Source organism: Vanellus vanellus, assembly GCF_965231255.1.
Source record: "Vanellus vanellus genome assembly, chromosome: 1".
NCBI classification, from domain to species: domain Eukaryota; kingdom Metazoa; phylum Chordata; class Aves; order Charadriiformes; family Charadriidae; genus Vanellus; species Vanellus vanellus.
In genome coordinates this window covers 188,798,507-188,817,790 of record NC_138905.1, presented here as the reverse complement: position 1 = coordinate 188,817,790, position 19,284 = coordinate 188,798,507, and the positions used below count along the sequence as shown (strand labels likewise).

General features: G+C 43.9%; 1 protein-coding gene across 1 annotated transcript in view; it reads left to right on the top strand.

The window, feature by feature from the left end:
• Positions 1-3,099: 3,099 nt before the first annotated feature.
• The window catches only part of EPSTI1 (epithelial stromal interaction 1), a gene marked incomplete at its 5' end in the record, with an annotated part of 52,038 nt that continues 35,853 nt past the window's right edge, over positions 3,100-19,284 (top strand). The window contains 3 exons of the mRNA XM_082492775.1: positions 3,100-3,296; positions 15,761-15,819; positions 18,424-18,507. Of these exons, the coding sequence (XP_082348901.1) occupies positions 3,100-3,296; positions 15,761-15,819; positions 18,424-18,507 (340 nt within the window). The remainder of the gene's footprint in view (positions 3,297-15,760; positions 15,820-18,423; positions 18,508-19,284) is intronic.

Sequence of the window (19,284 nt, the reverse complement as noted above, 5' to 3'; positions counted from 1 at the left end):
CCTAAGACTGGCCTCCACTAGGCTAGGAGGAGCCAGGTGGAGGCAATACACATGTCCTTACTACAGAGCACTTAAGCACCAAGTGTCCTGAGAGCCCCAGGTGGTACTGGTGTGACCCTAAAGCTTAATTATCATTTTGGGGGATATTTCAGGTCAATTGTATCTGAAGCAATATGAGGGATGTGTTGAAGCCCATCAAAAGTTGTGGTTTAGTAGCATGAAACTGAAGGGCTGATGAGAGACGTACTGAGAATTACAACACAGAGATACATTGGATGTGTTTGGGATGCGGAGATTGCTAGGACACTGTTGGAGGGCTGTTTAGGGTGGAGGAGACTGAACCTCGTGCAGTCATATCTATACTGACTTTCTGGAGGTTGTGGCTGGCACGAACCATCCTCAGAGCCAGGCCTGGATGTTGTCCTGGAAAGAGTTAGTTTGGATTGTCCAAAGTAGAGCTAAGAAATAAACTATTATTTAAGTGATATAAGTGAACTTCTAGCGCTTGGGTTCATTTTAAATCCCTCTTTATTGAGCAATATAGATGTAAACTACTTAGATTCTGCAGTTACTGTTTGCAGCCAAAACTTTCTAAATTTCAACAGGAAACATATTAGATCTGAATTTTACATAACAATGTGGGATTGACGATATAGCAGCCGTGGCCACATTAATTATAATCAATTTTTGTAATTAAATTTGGGTTATTAAGACATCAATCTGCATGGGTTAAGAATAATCCAGATGTCAAAGCTGTGTTTTTATCAAATAGAGTGACTGTAGGCAAAGCAGTTATCCCACAAATCTTTGCAGTCCTGACATGACTTCGTTATCATTTTGTGCTGCCTCTACTCTCTCCACACCTCATGTATTGACCCTGCAGTCCCACATAAGGGACTAAGCTTGATGTTTACTTTCATCTGCCAGCACCTTGTACATTATGTATGTGTGTATATACATATTTGTGAAGAGGAGGTGTAACCTAGGTTGAGAGATCTTTCCCAGGGCCTGCCTTTAGCTGTGCCTGGCAGCGTACATGAAGCAGGACAGCAAGCCTCAAGCCTTCTGACCTACCTAAACACCTTCTTGGACAACTTAGGGCATGACTCAGATTGTCAAGTGCCATGCATTTGATGTCTGGTAAGAGCCCAATCACTCTCCAGGACAAAACGTCTGTGTTCTCCACAGAGATCAGATGTAAAGAATAAGCCCACACAACTCCTTCAAGGCTGTGAGGACCTTTGCTCTTTTAGCAGTTCCTGAAGACGTGGCAGAGAAGACACGCTCTCTGAGACCAAACCAGAACAGTCTTAAACAAGAAACCTGCCTATGTTGGCTGTTGGGAATATCAAGGGTTGCCTTGGAGCTATGACCCAGCAATGTCTTACAGACATTGGTATTGCTTTGCCCGCAACATATGGCTTTAAACAACACGGAGCAAAGAGGACTGTTACAGTCTATGTCTATTTTCTGCTCTGGCCTCCAGGGCAGTTTCCAAACCAAGGCAGGGGCTGTGTGAGCAAGCGCTCTGATTAATGGCCCAGGCAGCTAAAAGGTAACTGGCATCCATCCCCCCAACTGAGCCAGCTCCTTAAAAATTGTCCTAGAGACCAATTCTTCCCCTAAGAAACCAAAAAGACAGACTACTGCCAACCTGGGATGGCTTCTGTGTATGTCTCAATGCATGCTGTATTGTTATCTCAAAAGAGATTGGGATTAGAGAGATCAGGGCTTGGCAGAAGGTAGGGAGATGGCCTTTGGGTAGCTTCTGCTGTCTGTCTCCAAGAAGTGACCATACTGGACTCTCCCATAGTGTTCCTCTGTGTTCATAGACCGGGCTGGTCCCATCATGGTCCAGAAGCAAGACAGTTCTGGGAAGGGTGCAGGGGACTATCCAGCAGCTCATCCCTTTGCAACACACAGCCAGTTGCACTCCAGAGTCTGTGCAAAATGATTCGTGTACAAATGAAGATCATCCCTGCTGCAGAGCATGTTAGGAGGGATCGTGGGAGGGAGAGAGCACTGATGCTGCCTTCATCGGGTAGCCCTAAGGAGGGAGATACGTGCTGCTGGATGTGGCAGCTCTTGGGGTCCCATACAGCACCCCAAGGAGCATCACGAAAACCAGGCAGTCTGTGGCTCTCCATGGCGTATTTTATCTTGCTACTTTCCCAGCATGTGTGGGGTGTGCCGTAAGACATAGACAATCTGGACAGTCAGGAAACCTGGCCACAAAGGCATCCCTTCAGCAGTATGGTTTTAGTGCAGCTTGAGCAGCTGAAGACAAAAAGTGACAGGATCTGCAGGTGTGGAGCTGAATTTCCCCAGCTCTGCTGCGTAAAGTTTGAGTAGCATTACTAGTGTTGGGGTTTTTTTCTTGGGTTAGGAGCTGCCAAACATCTTTATTTTACTAGTGATATTAAGAAGGTTGCTGGTTTTCCCCAGCCCTGCAGGTGCCACAGTACCGCTGGTTAGATGTCTTCACTGAAGGGATCTGCATTTTCACTTAAGAGGATCATGTATTTGTCTTCTATTCATCAGGTAGAATTAGGAAAGTCAAAGTAAAAGTTTTCTGATTGAGCAGAATTGAAAGGCAGAATTGGAGCTGTGCAGGACCATTGCCTTAGGATTTATCCAAGGGTTAGTTTTTAGTTTCACTTTCATCTTTGTACACTCCTGCAAAATAGAAACCAGCAAACCCCCCAGAGTTTGCCCCTCTGTTGTAGAAAAATTTGAAGTGCTGGGGTAAAATATTGTCAGAAATCTGGCTTTTGGCCAGACCTCACCGTGCTTATGCTGAAGCAGTCTATTCCAAGTCTGCACAAAGTGGTGTTGACTGTTTTATTAGTATAGATCAGATTTGCTGTCACCCCATGACTCCAGTCTGATGGGGTGTTGTGGCTGAGATGATCAAACTGAGCTTCAGCTGGAGGATGACTCAGAAAGCAGTGCATGTGTTTGTATGTCTTACAGCTGAGAGTCCAGTAGGGGCGGGTCTTACAGGGAATTGAAACCAATTACACTGAAATTGAAACCAGTTAAGAACTCTTTCCCTAGCCGCAATACTGTTTTCTGACAAGGCAAGGTACTCCTGAAGCAATGTCTGGGGTCCGAGGGTGGAGGGAGGGCAGCAGGTACAGGATGGCTGCTTCCTCCAGTACCCCATTTTCATGTCAAGGTTACCTCTGGGATGGCAACGATAAAAGAGAGGAGGCTGAAAACCCTCAGAAGCTGACAAGATCTGAAGAGGAACGAAGTGGCCAAACATCAGTCTACCAACAACAGCAAGAGCAGTAGTAAGTAGCAGAGAGTCTGGCTGAGATGGTTGTGCGTTATTGGGTGCCTGTTCTCCACCTTATGCGAGGTGTGCACTTTCAAAGGCAGAAATACTTTATACAGCGTCTGTGAATGGGACTGGGCACACAAACAGCTTGTCCTCGTCTTCTCAGAGCCACCTGAGGTCAGCCTGACGCCTACCTGTGAACAAAGCTTCCTCCGTGGGACCTGAGTTGTTCTGTAGGCTTTGTGATGGCATGGCTTACACCTCATGTCGTGGTAGTGGTTGGTTCTGTGTGTTTGATATTGCTGTATGTAGCATCGGTTTCTTACCATCTTTTTTCAAAGTGATATTTCAAATCTGTTTCTAGCTCCCTGTTTTCTGTCTCCTAATATTTCATCTTGGAAAGTCTAAAAATGCTTCTTTTGGCTTAAGAGGTGGGTACAGGCTGCATTCCAGCACTAAGCTGAATGCAGTCCAGGACACAGAAGAGCTTCCAACAACTTCATGCTGACAAAAGTAAAGCCACAGCTTCAGCCCTCAATTTTATTTTAGGCTTTATTGAGATCTATGCTCAGTCCACCTCTGGTTTTCCAGTGACAATTCTTAGATAGCTTGTATAAGCTCTAGTTTGCAGATATAACACAGAATAGAAACTGACAGTAGTGTGTGTATTTTATGCACATGTGCTTAATACATATATGCTTAGCTGACCAAAGAAATGGTTTACAGTCTTCTTCCCCAAATGTGCTTTTTCTGAGCTGTTAGTAACAGTGCATGTAATGCTATTATTATTATGTGCTGGGTTCTCTTATCTTGCTTTTTTTTTTTTTTTTTTCCTCCCTGCCTTTCAAAGTGCAGCTGAGGGAAACTGAAGGCTGTTTCAGTTTCTTTTCCCTTCTTTCTGGATGAAGAAGGTGGAGCCACGCTGTGAAAGAGGTGGCAGGCAGCTGATCACAAGCAGCAATCAGCAGCTTTCCATTGTAACCCATGAATGCTTGCCTACTAGGTAGTAATGATACAGGGACTATTAAGAGCTGGGTAGCTTTGAAATCCGGCAGCGCTTTAATGACTGACTTTCAGGAGAGCAAACAACCATTCCTGGGTTACAGTCTATCTTTATTTTCTGCCACTTCCAAACATGAAAGACCCTCTGTCTTGCCTGCCCTCACACTGGCTTGTATCCATAGTACAGCAGGAGCAGCCCCAGTTAGCTTTTGTATTTGTGCTATGTGCATTTCCCCCCCCCCCCCCCCCTTTTTTTTTTTTCTTTGAGGGGGGAATAGCGGGAGTTTTCCCATTGGTATGGTCTTTGCCTGGATTGAGTCTGGGATACAAACCCCCCAGTATACTTTAGGTTAATACTTAATCAGGTGGTTAATCTGAGCTCCCTGAGGCTAGAGCAAATATATCCACACTGATTCTGACCAGACGGTGGGATCCCCCATAAAACTCAGTAAGCTTTTGGGGAAGACTAATTTAAAGCCCTCTTCCCTTTTTCACTTTTACATGATGCGTGCAGAGAGAAAGCTGTTGTGCATCTACTGCAAGGACTGTGCGCTTAATATTTTTTGCTACATGATACAAAAGATTCTCTCTGTGTCTTCATAAAGCTGTAACAAAGAATTCATTCCTAAACATGGAGTGTACAATTTAAAGTCTGCAGTAGTGTGTAGTTAATGAGAAGGAGGAATGAGGGAAAGACAGGTTCAAACAAACCATGTAATATGAGTGAGAAACAAATACTCAAAAAAAAAAGAAGTGAACAAAACTGGGGTTTGCTCCCTTCCCTTGAGAAGGGGGATTGCTAGCCATCAGTTTGAAGGAGATGAAACCACTTAAACTGCAATTTCCTTGACTAACCCCAATTAAAGTGGTAGAAAGTATCCGAAATGCTGAAGCAGACAAGGGAAGATTTTTATTCCTAAAACAAAAATTAACTGTTACATTCATTGTTATATCTTTGATTTGTTATATCAAGTTACCTTCCAAGAAAGGTCTCAGATTAAGATACATTTCAGCAATGATAAAGCTGACACAGACTTTTGGCCATCAATCCTTTTTAACATGATCCTTAAAACTAATATACTAGGACACCTTAAGAACAGCCCAGGTTTTCAGGGTCTGGGATAACCAAGGGTTGAACAGAGCAGTTTGAGAGCTAAAGTCATAGGCTGTCAGTAGAAGAAAAAATGCACAGATTAGCGTTAACCTAGAAAGCTTTCTGGAATATGCATAGCAGAGGGAACATGAGGGGCCCAAGCAGGATACCTCTGTGCCAAGGAGTGGCTCTATTCCAACTTGTGTGCTGCTTGCTATTTTCTGGAAATAGCTGGGATATAGTTTTACTGCCAGCAAAGCGGGAGTCGGAATCTCTGTTGAAGCCTCTGAGTATGCATGTGAGTTGTTTCCACGCAAGCTCTGTATTTGGGCTGTGCTTCAGAGCAATTGGGAATGGGGAAACACCTTAGCGGCATCTTAGGGAGGGATCAGGTGACATTTCATGTAGACTGGGCACATTAAATGCGTGGGACGTGGTATGTTGTAGTCTTCTCCACTAGGCGATATTCAAACTTGACTATTAAAAAGTACAAGGTGGGCAACTGGTATTAGAGAGTAATTTTTCTCTTGCTTTGGAAAAGCCCTTATATGATATGTCAAAGCTAAGAAGTGATAATAAAATGATCCTAATTAAGTTAAGAAAAATACTTGTTCAAATGCAAAATTGAAATGAAACTTCTTGCATCCCCCTCCAGTTCAATATAAGATGTGGTTTCAGGCTGTGGAGAAAAATATCACCAGGATGACAAGTGCTTGAAACTACTTATAATACTAAGCTGGCATTTAAGTTACTTCACTTTGTCTGCTAAGTGCCATGAAATTAACTTGTAGAAAGTGATTTTCCAAATTGCCCCCGTTCTTGTCTATTCAGAAACAAAAGTGTGCACAGCAGAAAAGGTTGAGGAAAGTGGGGAAATTAAAGGCTGAACTATAGCTAGCACCTGAAAAAGAAAATGCTGCCCCCATTCAGTAGTCTGTCCTTGGCGCCTTTAAAGCTCGCAAAAATAATATTGGTTCTGGTAAAATCCACTAAAAGAAATCAAATACAAAATAATAAAATGTGAAGATATATTGTTGCACAGCTGGTAATGGTCCCTCATCATTTTGTGTGAAAGGAGAGCAGAGTTACTAGAATGCTCGACACTTGAAACTGTATTCTTTGACTGCCAGAGCCAAATCCAGGGCTTGCTTTCCTTCCTTTTCCAATCTTCATTCTGAATTAAAAAAAAATAAATGTGTATAGAGTTGTAAAAACCTCTCAGTCTTTTGCTATTAGAGTATACTTAGCAGTTCTTCTGAAAATTCTATTTTCTTTCATGATCTGAAATTTCTTTTTAAAAACACCAAATTAGTCTATGAAACTGGAGGCAGATGCTTAGCAAAGTGCTTGTTTTGCCCACTGCCCTGCCACTGGTGGGCATGCTCAAAGGGTAATCTGAATTATGGACAATCTGTTTAGAGATGAGCCCTGCATTTGCTGCACAGGAGAAATGGCCTAACTCTATTTTTCAGGCTGATGCACTAATCTTTACAGCCCAGCGCGGTGATTCAGAGATGCTTGGCTCTGCTGCGGTCAGCAGTCAGCCTTGTCTCCAGCCAAGTGTTTGGTGGCAGGGTCTATGTAAGAGGACAGCTACGCGGTAAGATTTCTGATAGTCTGGATGATGGGGGTTGCTCTGTTCCTTGTAACGTGTGTGTGGGGAAGGAAGTCCTTCCAGCTCCTGTATTAGAAGGTTTTCTTGGAAGAGCTTGACTTGCACGGGCCCCAACATGTTTCCTTGATGCATAGCTTGGTAAAGAGCTTTGTTGAGATAAGAAACATATGGGAGGATACGGTGTAGGATACTGTGTTTGGGCAAGGGCAATAATAGGACAACAAATACTGTGGTGCAGAGGAGGAAATACGTTGTTGAAAAGAAAGTGGGGGAAGCAGAGATGAATATGCCCATAGCTTAAGTCTTAATCTTCATGTGACACAGAGTCTGACCTGCACAGCTCTCCAGGAATGCTGGCAAGCCTGATTTGCAACACATGGATGTCTCTGCGAGGCTTAGCTCGGCTCAGTGCTGATGTTGCCAAGCTCAGTGCCTGGCCTGCCCATGTATGGATGCTCTGTGCCCCTCACGGCTGGTGATTCCCAGGTGCTCCAGCTGGCCCTGGCGTGCTTGCTGCATCCCTGGCACTGTGCTGCACTGAGGTAACTGCGCTGCTTTTGGACCTGGGGACAGCATAAACAGGGCCACATCTGACTTCATAGACTTTGTTGGGTCCAATGTTGATCTACCACACTGCCATGACAAACTCTCTCCCGTTGGTGTAGTCTGCCCACAAGCATATGCTGACTAGTGGCACGTTAGTGTTTTCAGGGAAGAAAGCAAGCTGTGCTGTGAGCTGAGTTTGGGCTGAGAGCTATCCTTTGGCTCCCTGATTTGGTCCATCACTGTGACAATTTCTTTGGAACTTTAGAGGGTGGTTAAGATCGTCTTCCAGCACTGTTCTTCCCACTGTGCTACGGCATGCTGAGCTCAAGCAACCTGCTGAATCTGAGCCCCATCTTAACTCTTGGAAATTCAGTTCTGAGTTTCAGGTTTACTCTTTGGACCAAATTTTAACTTCACGAATTTCTCTACAATTTTTTGGGTACTGGAGAATTGAGATTGGAGTGCCTGCAGAACTGCAGGTCTGTTTCTTTCCTGCTTGTTTCTCCTGGGCCCCTCTCTGCTGCTGTTTTCCTTCTTGTTCTTTTTCTGTGCAAGTTCACTTCTGCAGAACTTAACCCTTTGTTTTATCCCGAGGCCTCACTATGGCAAAAATGTTGACTGTTGTAATGAAAGTTTTAGCTAACCAGAGGGACCAGATACAGAAGTGAGTTACCCTGGCTTAATAAGCTTCCAGACATCAGCTGAACTGTGGTAATTAAGTGCACTCCTAGCCTGTGGCAAACACAGGACAAAATCCGTGAATGCAGACTTTTGATGATAAACATTTTCTGCTAATGCAGTTTTTCTCCCTCTCGTGTTAAAAGCACACTCGCAGCTAGGATTAATCAGGCAGTGTATAATGTTAAGCCCCAGTAATTCACTTTTGTCTCTGAGCTGTAAACTAGTAAGACAGTGCTGCTGATAAAGATGGAAAACCAGAGCCCCAAAGCTGCATGCAAGGCTTATACAGTCTCCCAGAGCTCTGCTTATGGCACCACCAGGGCACAGAGCATATTGCTCAACTGAGGTCTAGAACTGTGGCTGTCGGTTATCGTTAGCATCTGGCTGCGTGCGCACTGCAAAATAGAGATACCTACAGGACAGTTGTCCACTCGCTGGGTGGTAGAGCACTGGAACAGGCTGCCCAGGGAGGTGGTGGAGTCTCCATCTCTGGAGACATTCAAAACCCGCCTGGACATGTTCCTGTGCAACCTGCTCTAAGGTGGCCCTGCTCTGGCAGGGGGTTGGACTAGATGATCTCCAGAGGTCCCTTCCAACCCTATGATTCTATGATTTGGCATCTTGTAGCCCTCTGATTTGGCAGCTTCTGTGGTGCTTAGCAGCATATGGCAGCTCCATCCGGCATGGGAGCCTTGGTGAAAAAAATAGAATCATAGAATGCTTTAGGTTGGAAGGGACCTTGAAGATCATCAAGTTCCACCCCCCCACCCCCCCCCGCCATGGCGCCATGGGCAGGGACACCCACGAATACTTTGTGGTGGCGTGGACTTGACTGCTGCTAAAACAATTCCTGATAATTGAATGCAAAGCTCAGCATAGCCTATCTTTGAAGGAGGTTCGACAATTGTCTTTGGCAGTTTAATCCTTTTCTCTTTTAAATTCAGTCTTAACATATTATTGAATGCAGTATTTCACCTATGTCTTCCCTTGAGTCCTTCCTTCAGACGGAACCTGCCCAGGTCTTTCTCCCAAGCTTGTCATTTGTGTTGCTCTCCAACTACACTCTCCTTGGTTTCTGTCTCTTACAGAGAGCACATTGCCCAGCAGAGCGAAATATTTAGCTCTCAGCTTTGTGGCATTCATGTACCAATGCACTCGCAGTATAAAACACAGTGGAACTGGAAATAGTTTATAACAGCCATTACTTTTGTAACTCTTTAAACTATTTCACACTTCATTTGGAAGGCTCCCCAGTGGTAGATGGCTGGAGCAGGCTTGAGGAAAAACTGAAGGGCACAGCTCTGCAAAAAACATCATTGAATGGCAGTTCTTGTGTGTTTATTCAATTTTAGAAAGAAACTATTTTATATATGCAACCCAAAAAGAAAGTAGAACAAAGGTTTATACAGTCTGTACCCTGAAAGCATTGGAAACATGTCCTTGAGCAGTGCTAGTTAGATGAGCAGAGTTACACATAGGCTTAAGAATTTAAGATTGCAGATCTTTGCAGATTTTTATATGTCTGTATTGCATGCTTCTCCTAACTGAAATGTTTCTATATCTGTCTATTTAAATATATTTTTATATAGGTATGTATCTTCCCACTACTATGGTATTTGATGTCTATCTGAAAAATCATATGCTCAGTCTGCGTAATTAGTCAATACGTTCCCATTTTCTGTGGAGAAAATAAGCCAAAAAAGTCTCATCAAGATTAATATGATCTGTAAAGGTAGAAGACAATTTTTTTTCTGTATTTTGAAGAGCTATAACCTGGGTAAGATGCTATGCTTCCCACCCCCCCACCCCCCCCAGTGACTTCTGTATCTTTATTTATAAAACAACCCTACCTCAAAGATAGGCTTAAGTCATATAACAATAAGAATTATTATTAGGGAACTTGAAAAGTTAAATTCTTTATCACCTTTTCTGGTTGTGGATTTTGAAGCACTTCATATATTTGTATAAAGTACAAAAAGTCTGCACATCACCGATAGCTTCAAATCTTCACATTTCCTTAATTGCTACCCAGGTAAGTAGGATAATTTGCTCCAGACTTATGGCTACTGTGGCAACTCAAAAAGTGACTGGAATATTAAACTGACAGACTGTAGCGGGTTTTATAGGCTTTACTGGATCAGAGGTTTTGTCTGAACAAAGAAATGACATGCAATATCCTGCAAACTGGCTAAAACACAAGGTGAAAGCTGGTGGTGGGTTTTTGCGTTAACTTTCTTTCCTTCAAAAAAAAATCTCGATAAAATGAGGGATGCTAGGTGTGGATTTTAATTTTAGCATTAGAAGTGGTAGGGCAGATGGAGTCTTTCAGGTGACAGCTCATCTGGCTGTTCTCTTGCTGTAGGCTTGAAAAGCAAAGACCAATTCATACCCTGACTTTTACCAACCCCACAAGAAATTTAGCATGGGCTCTCTCTTCCTTCCCCCTGATTCCAGTACCCAAAGCTACACTCTTACATGTCTATCCTTCCAGAGACCAAAGTGAACATTATAAAATTAGATAAACTCACTAATGTTTGTTTGTGTTTTTGTTTTTTGTTTTTTTTTTTTTTTTGTTTTTTTTTTTTTTTAAAAAAGCAAAATTGGTCTAAACTAAAGTATGTAGTATAAGCACTAGGTAAAAGACAACCAAAAGTTGGTATTCTGTTTCCCTTTCTGTCCCCGACTGGAGACTTGAAATCCTCATTTTATTTTAACTTTGCCTTTATTTCAATAACATGGAAGCCAAATTGGCCTTTAAGTAAGCACTCTTTTAACCACAATGACTCTTACACTGTTTTTTTTGAAAACAGAGCTGAGTTTTCCCTGGTGGTAAGTGTAGCATCACCTCTACACCTTTCATAAACTGATGGATCTTTGCTGTATTTCATGTGCTGTCTTTCTGAGCTCCTGGATAACAGCCACGGTCAGATGTCAGAAGAGTGGCCCTCACCTGCCCTCCTGGCTTCAAAGTCTTGCAGCCAAAAAGCAAAAGCAGAGAAAGGAAATGATTCACAGCATAAGGGCTGGATTTGATATTGTGATTTCTCGTACGTGTGCAGACATGCGGAGGTCCCTGCTTTCTTTTTAATTTGATCGCTAATTTAAAAAAAAAAAAAAAAAAAACCACGACCAAACCCCAAAACTTAAGTCGTCAAAATACATCTGATGATATAAAAACTCTTCTGCCCTCTAGTGCTGTGAAGCAGTGGAATGGCTGAGATGCATGGGTGTTGTTTTGGGGGAAAGATATGTAGTCTTGCAACTTACAATTCCAGCCATTTTTTTCACTGGTAAAGGGGGGGGGGAGTGTAAAAGGTACTTAACAATTATTGTGTATGAACTTGAGAGAAACATGATCTTAATATCTGAAACAGCCAAGAAAAACTACTAAAACAAATTCTTGAAACTGTACAGCAGCTTCTCAAAGGCAATTTGGGATAAATTGTAAATGGTACTACGCAGTGAAATAAAAAATCTGAAAAAACATCAGTGATGGGGAACGTTATGCCATAAGCAAGATGGGTTGTCAACAGTTCTTTTAAGTAACTGTTGCACTTGTGCTGTGGATGCCAGAGGGGTGTTGGTGCTCTCTTACCTCCTGCCTTTGAGGATCTGGAATTCGGTGGAGGGGTGAAGAACAGTCTCACGGGCACCAGAATAAGCTGGCAGGAAGGGAAGGATCATATTAAATGGTACCATTAAAGCTCACAGCTCTATCTTTACAAGCTTAATCTCATAAATTTATCCACATCGGCCTAGAGTAAGTCTTCAAAGAGAAAGAGGTAATTGGATATAAATACTTTCCTTCCCAAACCCTGAATTACAGTGATACGGCAGCAGGCAGCTTTTTGCACTTTGATCTCTTTGCATGATTTTCATTCCCCTTTTTAGCCTTAGTCTTGAGCCTTATCCTCTCATTACTTTTCCACAGCCAACTGTGCTCTCTGTGCTTCCTAGCTTGTCCTCTGGCCACCCCCTGTGGCCCTTTCCTCTTTTAAGAGGCTCAGCCTTCGCCCTTTGTTATTCTCTGTTTTCTCCTTGGGCCTTTGCTGTGATGAAGTCAGATGAAATATTTGTGCCCATGCGTGCTGATAAAGCCCTGCCGAATGCTGCAGAGAGCTGTGAGCTTACTCTGATATGTGAAGCCAGCTGCTGCTTAGTGCATTTCTGGTGAACCTGCTCTCCTATGGTTTAGCTTCTGCTGAGCGGGAGCAGTGTAAACTCATACCCAGACAATACACCGTGTAGATAAACCCTTTGTTTTCTCCAAGTGGAACTGACATGTTTTCATCACTCTTTTGATCACCTCGAGTCTCTAAAACACTCTGAACCCTGTCCTGCTTCTTTGCTGTCATATTAGATTGATAGCTCCTTGAGACAGCTACTGCTTTTTGAATTAAGTCTAGCAAAACAGGGCCTTTGTCCTGATTCAGTGAGTCGGACCTTAGGCATGACAGCAAGATAAATATGCCCAAGGAATTCCCCGTGCCTGACAAATACAAGGCTGACAAGGAAACTGAGGCTCAGGCTGAGAGCAAGTCATATAATCATGGAATTGCTGAGGTTGGAAGGGACCTTCAAGATCATCAAGTTCAACCATTAACCTACCTTGACAAAACCACTTCTAAACCATGTCCCCAAGTACCACATCTACCCTTTTTTTAAACATCTCCAGGCATGGCGAATCCACCACCTCCCTGGACAGCCTATTCCAATGTTTAATAACCCTTTCAGTGAAAAAAAATGTTTCCTAATATCCAATCTAATCCTCCCCTGACATAACTTGAACCTATTTCCTCTCATCCTATCACTTGTCACCAGGGAGAAGAGGTCAGCCCCCACCTCTCTACAACTACCTGAAAGGAGGTTGTAGAGGGTGATAAGATCTCCCCTCTTCTCCAGGCTAAACAACCCCAGATCCCTCAGTTGTTCCTCATAAGATTTGTTCTCCAGACCCCTCACCAGCTTTGTAGACCTTCTCTGGACATGCTCCAACACCTCAATGTCCTTCTTAGTGAGGGGCCCAAAACTGAACACAGTACTCGAGGTGAGGCCTCACCAGTGCCGAGTACAGGGGGATGATCACTTCCCTAGTCCTGCTCACCACATTATTCCTGATACAGGCCAGGATGCTGTTGGTCTTCTTGGCCACCTGGGCACACTGCTGGGTCATATTCAGCTGGCTGTCCACCAATACCCCCAGATCTTTTTCTGCTGGGCAGCTTTCCATCCATTCCCCTGCAATCCTGTAGTGCTGCATGGGGTTGTAGTGACCCAAGTGCAGGACCCGGCACTTGGCCTTGTTGAACCTCATACCATTGGTATCAGTCCAGTCTGTCCAGATCCTTCTGCAGAGACAACCTACCCTCAAAAAGATCAACGAGCCCGCCTAGCTTAGTGTCATCTGCAAACTTACTGAGGGTGCACTTGATCCCCTCATCCAGATCATTGATAAAGATATTAAAGAGAATCAGCCCTAGCACCAAGGCCTGGGGGACACCACTTGTAACCGGACACCAACTGGATTTAACTCTATTCACCACCGCTCTCTGGGCACAGCCATCCAGCCAGTTATTTACCCAGCGAAGAGTACACCTGTCCAGGCCATGAGCAGCCAGTTTCTCCAGCAGAATGCTGTGGGAAACAATGTCAAAAGCTTTGCAAAAATCCAGGTAGATAACATCCACAGCTTTTCCCTCATCCACTAAGTGGGTCACCTTATCATAAAAGGAGATCAGATTTGTCAGGCATGACCTGCCTTTCACAAACCCATGCTGACTGGACCTGTTCTCTTGCATGTGCCATGTAATGCAACTGAGGATAATCTGTTCCATGACCTTCCCAGGCACCAAGGTCAGACTGACTGGTCTGTAGTTCCCTGGATCCTCCTTCTGGCCCTTCTTGTGGATGGGTGTCACATTTGCCAACCTCCAGTCAGCTGGGACCTCCCCGGTTATCCAGGACTGCTCATAAATGATGGAAAGTGGCCTGGTGAGCACTTCTGCTAGCTCCTTCAGTACCCTTGGGTGGATCCCATCTGGCCCCATAGATCTGTGCACCTCCAGGTGCTGAAGTAGGTCCCTCACTATTTCCCTTTGGATTACAGGGGCTTCATTCTGCTCCCCATCCCTGTCTTCTAGCTCAGGGGTCTGGGTACTCAGGGAACAACTGGTCCTACTGCTGAAGACTGAGGCAAAGATGGCATTAAGTACCTCAGCCTTTTCCTCATCCTTGGTCACTATGTTACTGGCCCCATCTACTAGAGGACAGAGATTATCCTTAGTCCTCTTTTTATTGCTAATATATTTATAGAAACTTTTTTTGTTGTCCTTGACAACAGAAGCCAGGTTTAGTTCTAGCTGGGCTTTGTCCCTCCTAATTTTTCCCTACATAGCCTCACTACCTCTTTGTAGTCCTCTTGAGTGGCCTGCCCTTCCTTCCAAAGGCCATAAATCCTCTTTTTTTCTCTAAGTTGCAACCCTAGCTCCCTTTTCAGCCAGGCCAGTCTTTTTCCCTGACGGCTTGTCTTTTGGCACACGGGGACAGCCTGTTCCTGCACCTTTAAGACTTCCTTCTTGAAAAACATCCAGGCTTCCTGGACTCCTTTGCCCTGGAGGACTGCCTCCCAGGGGACTTTGTCAACCAGGCTCCTGAGAAGCCCAAAGTCTGCCCTTCGGAAGTCCAAGGTAGCAGTTCTGCTGACCCCTCTCCTTGCTTCTCTCAGAATCGAAAACTCTGTCATTTCATGATCTCTGTTCCCAAGACAGCCTCCAACCGTCACATCCCCCACAAGCCCTTCCCTGTTTACAAACAACAGATCCAGCAGGGCACCTTCCCTAGTTGGGTCTCTCACCAGCTGTGTCAGGAAGTTATCCCCAGTACCTTCCAGGAACCTTCTAGACTGTTCCCTCCCTGCTGTATTGTATTCCCAGCAGATATCCGGCAAATTGAAGTCCCCCATGAGGACAAGAGCTCACGATCTTGAGCCTTCTCCCAGCTGTTTATAGAATATTTCATCTGCCTCCTTATCCTGGTTGGTCCATCATGAACAGTATGATTTTGTGCACTCCTTGGACAACTCTTGGGCAGATTGCTTAAATCTACAAGGTGCTTAGTGCCCTCAAGGTATGGGGTGGGACTGCCATCCCCAGTGATCTTCCCAGGTCTTCCTCTGTACATGAGCAAGCTGTGGAAGCAGTTGTCTACCATGTGGAACTGTATGATTCGAGGAAGTGGTTTGGTTTGAAATGGCTGAGATTTGAGGTCAGCAGTCTAGAGTGTGACTTAAATAAGAAAAGTGAAGATTAAGCTAAAAGTGTCTGAAAATATTATCCCTGGTATTTGCAGCCAATTCCAAATATAACAAGTATTTCTAGAGTATTTACCAAAATTCCTGAAGGGCTGAAGAAAAATAAATACTGGTTTTGATGTGAAGTTGTTTACTACAACAGCAGAAAACTGATTTTGCTGATTAATGAAACCCTTTCTAGTCCTGTCTTTCTGTAGACAAGAAAAATAAGAGTGTTCTCTTTCATTTTAGTGTCGGCCCTTATGTCTTGATAACGCCAAATGAAACCAGAAGAAACCAGTTGCAGCAAAGTAAGTTGAGTTTTCTAATATGGTAATACATTATTTCTACTTGAATAAGTTTAGGGGGTTGTGTGCTTTATCGCCCTTGCAACTTTTATCCTCATTTTTACAGTGCTTTTATATGTGCAGCTGTGACAGTAAAATCAGTGCGATGAGCATTCTCCATCATTGGGTAGGCTTTTCTTAAGATTAACTTCTCATCTGGCTAAACTTCATGCAGAATAAGTCTTGTTCAGGGAAAGGTTTTCGATAATTTGAGTGCTGGAGCTATTCTAGCTGGCTTCTACAAGACTCAGCTGGAACGAGCTCTATTGCACTTTTACAGGATTGAATTCAGATTGGTGAACCCAACTTTCAAAGCCCTCTGGGTTTAGGGGGAAGAAAAAGAAAAATATAAGTAAGAAATATAGTAAGAAATATAAGTAAGAAATGAAGTACTGTCACGTGGAGACGAAAGCAACTAGAACCGCTGTTGGTTCTTCAGTCTCCATTTAAGGATCTTTTAATGAAGATCTTGAAGCCCAGAAAGCCAATCGTATCCTGGGCTGCATCAGAAGAAGTGTGGCCAGCAGGTCAAAGGAGGTGATTCTGCCCCTCTACTCCACTCTTGTGAGACCCCATCTGGAGTACTGTGTCCAGCTCTGGAGCCCCCAGCATAAGATGGATGTGAACCAGTTGGAGCGGGTCCAGAGGAGGGCCACAAAGATGATCCGAGGGCTGGAGCACCTCTCCCATGAAGACAGGAGAAGAGAAGGCTCCGGGAAGATCTTATTGTGGCCTTCCAGTACCGAAAGGGGACCTCCAGGAGAGCTGGAGAAGGACTTTTTACTAGGGGATGTAGTGATGGGATGAGGGGGAATGGCTTTAAACTGGAAGAGGGTAGACTTAGATTAAATATTAGGAAGAAATTTTTCACTTTGAGGGTGGTAAGGCACTGGAACAGGACACCCAGAGAGGTTGTTGAGGCCCCATCCCTGGAGGTGTTCAAGGCCAGGCTGGACGTGGCCTTGGGCAACCTGGTCTAGTGGGAGGTGTCCCTGCCTATGGCAGGGGGGTTGGAACTCGATGATCTTCAAGGTCTCTTCCAACCTAAACCATTCTGTGATTCTATGGAGATGGGAGAGATCCTTTTAGATGGAAAATATCTTCACTTTTGCTTGGCTTCAAGTCTTGCTGGTGAAAGTAGCCAAGCAGGAACACCCTGAACCCTTACCAGAAGTATTAGATGTGTTAAAGAGCTTTCATTGCCAAAGGTGACAATAAAATGGCCAAGAAATCAATTGTGTATGCAGAGGTGACCAAGCACTGCAGTCCTGCGCTCGTTGTTTATTTGTGCAAGATATGAAAACTGAAGGAGTGTCAATCAGCTCTCCTCATGTTTTGAGACCTCAAGAAAACAGTGCAATAAAAACATTTCTTCTCAAACATTGTAAATTTGGCTGAAATACTTCACCAGCAGGCTAGTGTAAGGTTGGGTTACCTTTGGTGGCGAGAAAGAAAATGGACTTCTCCTGAACCAAACTGTGATCTTCTGGAAGGAGGAATAAAAGCAGATCATCATAGAGCTGACTCTGATGCTGACAGCAAAGGTGCTGCTCTAATAAAGGTCTACATTCACTTTGTGCCACCAGCAAGTAAGGTCTGAAGCATGCCAAGTATTTCTGCCTTGGATATGGGCTGAAATAGGGCCTCACCAAATCCAGTCTCTACCTAAGTGCTTGTTTTAAAGGTAAAATAACAAGCTGGTGTCTGTCTTGGGCCTCTTTGGAGACTTGCCCAGGAGCTGGCTTTATCTTGTTAGAGGACAGCTGGTGTTAGTGTCTGATAGCCGTAGCCTGTCATTACAAAATATGGTTCATGTTGGTTTTAGTAAGAGTGAATTGAGCTCTTTGAGCAACTGAGGTCCTACTCTAAAACACAGCCTCTCTTTCCATAGGCTTTGTGCACCTCACTATTGAAAGGAATTGGTTTTTTTTCCAGTGTCAGTTGATTTGAGAGAGCAGTTTAATCAACCAGCCATCCTAGAGCGTATGGCTGGCTCCCCTGGCTGTATTGACTGAACTTCCACTAACTACACTGTGAACTTGCCACCCATCCTCACATGTGGATACCTATGTTGAAGTGTCTTAATTTGAAGCTGAATCATGCATTCCTCCTGGTTTTACTTAGGGAGCATGAGGTTGGGAGGGAAAATTACTTATTCTTCATTTCCCTGCTGAGGAGCGTTACACCACAAGCATTTCCCTCCATGCAGCAATAGCATCTTAATGGTAACGTCTGCTTTACCCATAGGAGTGAATACCGTAGCATTTACCTACAGGTTCCCAGGGGTTAAAAAGCAGTCTATTAGCAGTCTAGCTGTTTTTTTGGTTTGCTTTTGGGGTTGAGTCCCAGGGTTTGCTTACCATACAGTGTCAAGTTAGGCAAAATGTTTGCCTTGTGAGCTGATCATTGCAGTGACTGTGTAACCTCCTGGGGGTTGTCTTCACCTCTTGAGAACAAGTTTGTCTCTTCTTGCATGGGTCTTCAGGGTTATATACAATTAACAATACTGTCTGCTTCATAGTACTGCCTCTAATTTACACGTATTTGTTTCTTTTTGTACCTGCTCAGTCGCTGAGAAAGAGCTAAATGACCTGGAGCGGTGGAAGGAAGAACACAGGCCAGGGCCAATTAAGTTGGTTCCACAGAGACTGGGTAAGACATGCAAATCAGCCTGTTTTCCAGGACATACGATGTTTTTCACTTTTTCTTATATGCTACTTATTTAAGAGATTCAGTGTCAACAAGGGTTAACACGAGCCTTCTGTGCTCTTTGGTCATAGCAATGAAGATGTTTCTGGAACAAAACTGCATAGGTTGTCACTCAAGAAATCTGTTGGGATCACTGCGGAAAATCTACACTAACATTTGGGAAAAAGAGGTGGATTATCCCTCCTGCTGGTGACAAAGTCTGTGGTTGATGTCTCTGAGGGGACGCACACTTAGCGTTAGCATGTAGATGGACAGCATGTGTCAGAGACCCTTCAGTTACACATAAAAAAACTCCTCTGTGTTAGGGGCCAGTACACGTGCTTTCCTGATGGCTGGCTTCTGAAGAGGCAGAAGTGATCCCTGCAGCTTCAAGCATTTGCAGGCTAAAAGTGCATGAGGCTCTGTATTACCAATTTTATAAATATAACAACAGAGGTAGGTAAATAAAGAACAGGATAAAAAGCTACAGGAACTTAAGTCACCCTGGACTGCACTGATGTGTTTAATAAGATAACCAACTTTTTCCCTAGACAGCTGAGAGAAACCATAGTATAATTCTTCAATTGTAATCACTATAAAGCATTTAATTTAGTGCTATTTGGAAGTTAGTTCAGAAAAAAAATTAAAAGACTGGAAAAAAATTTAAAAAACCCAACCCACTGCCAATCCTGTACAGAGAATAGGACTGCAGGTTGTGCTGAAGCAAAAGGAAGGTTATTA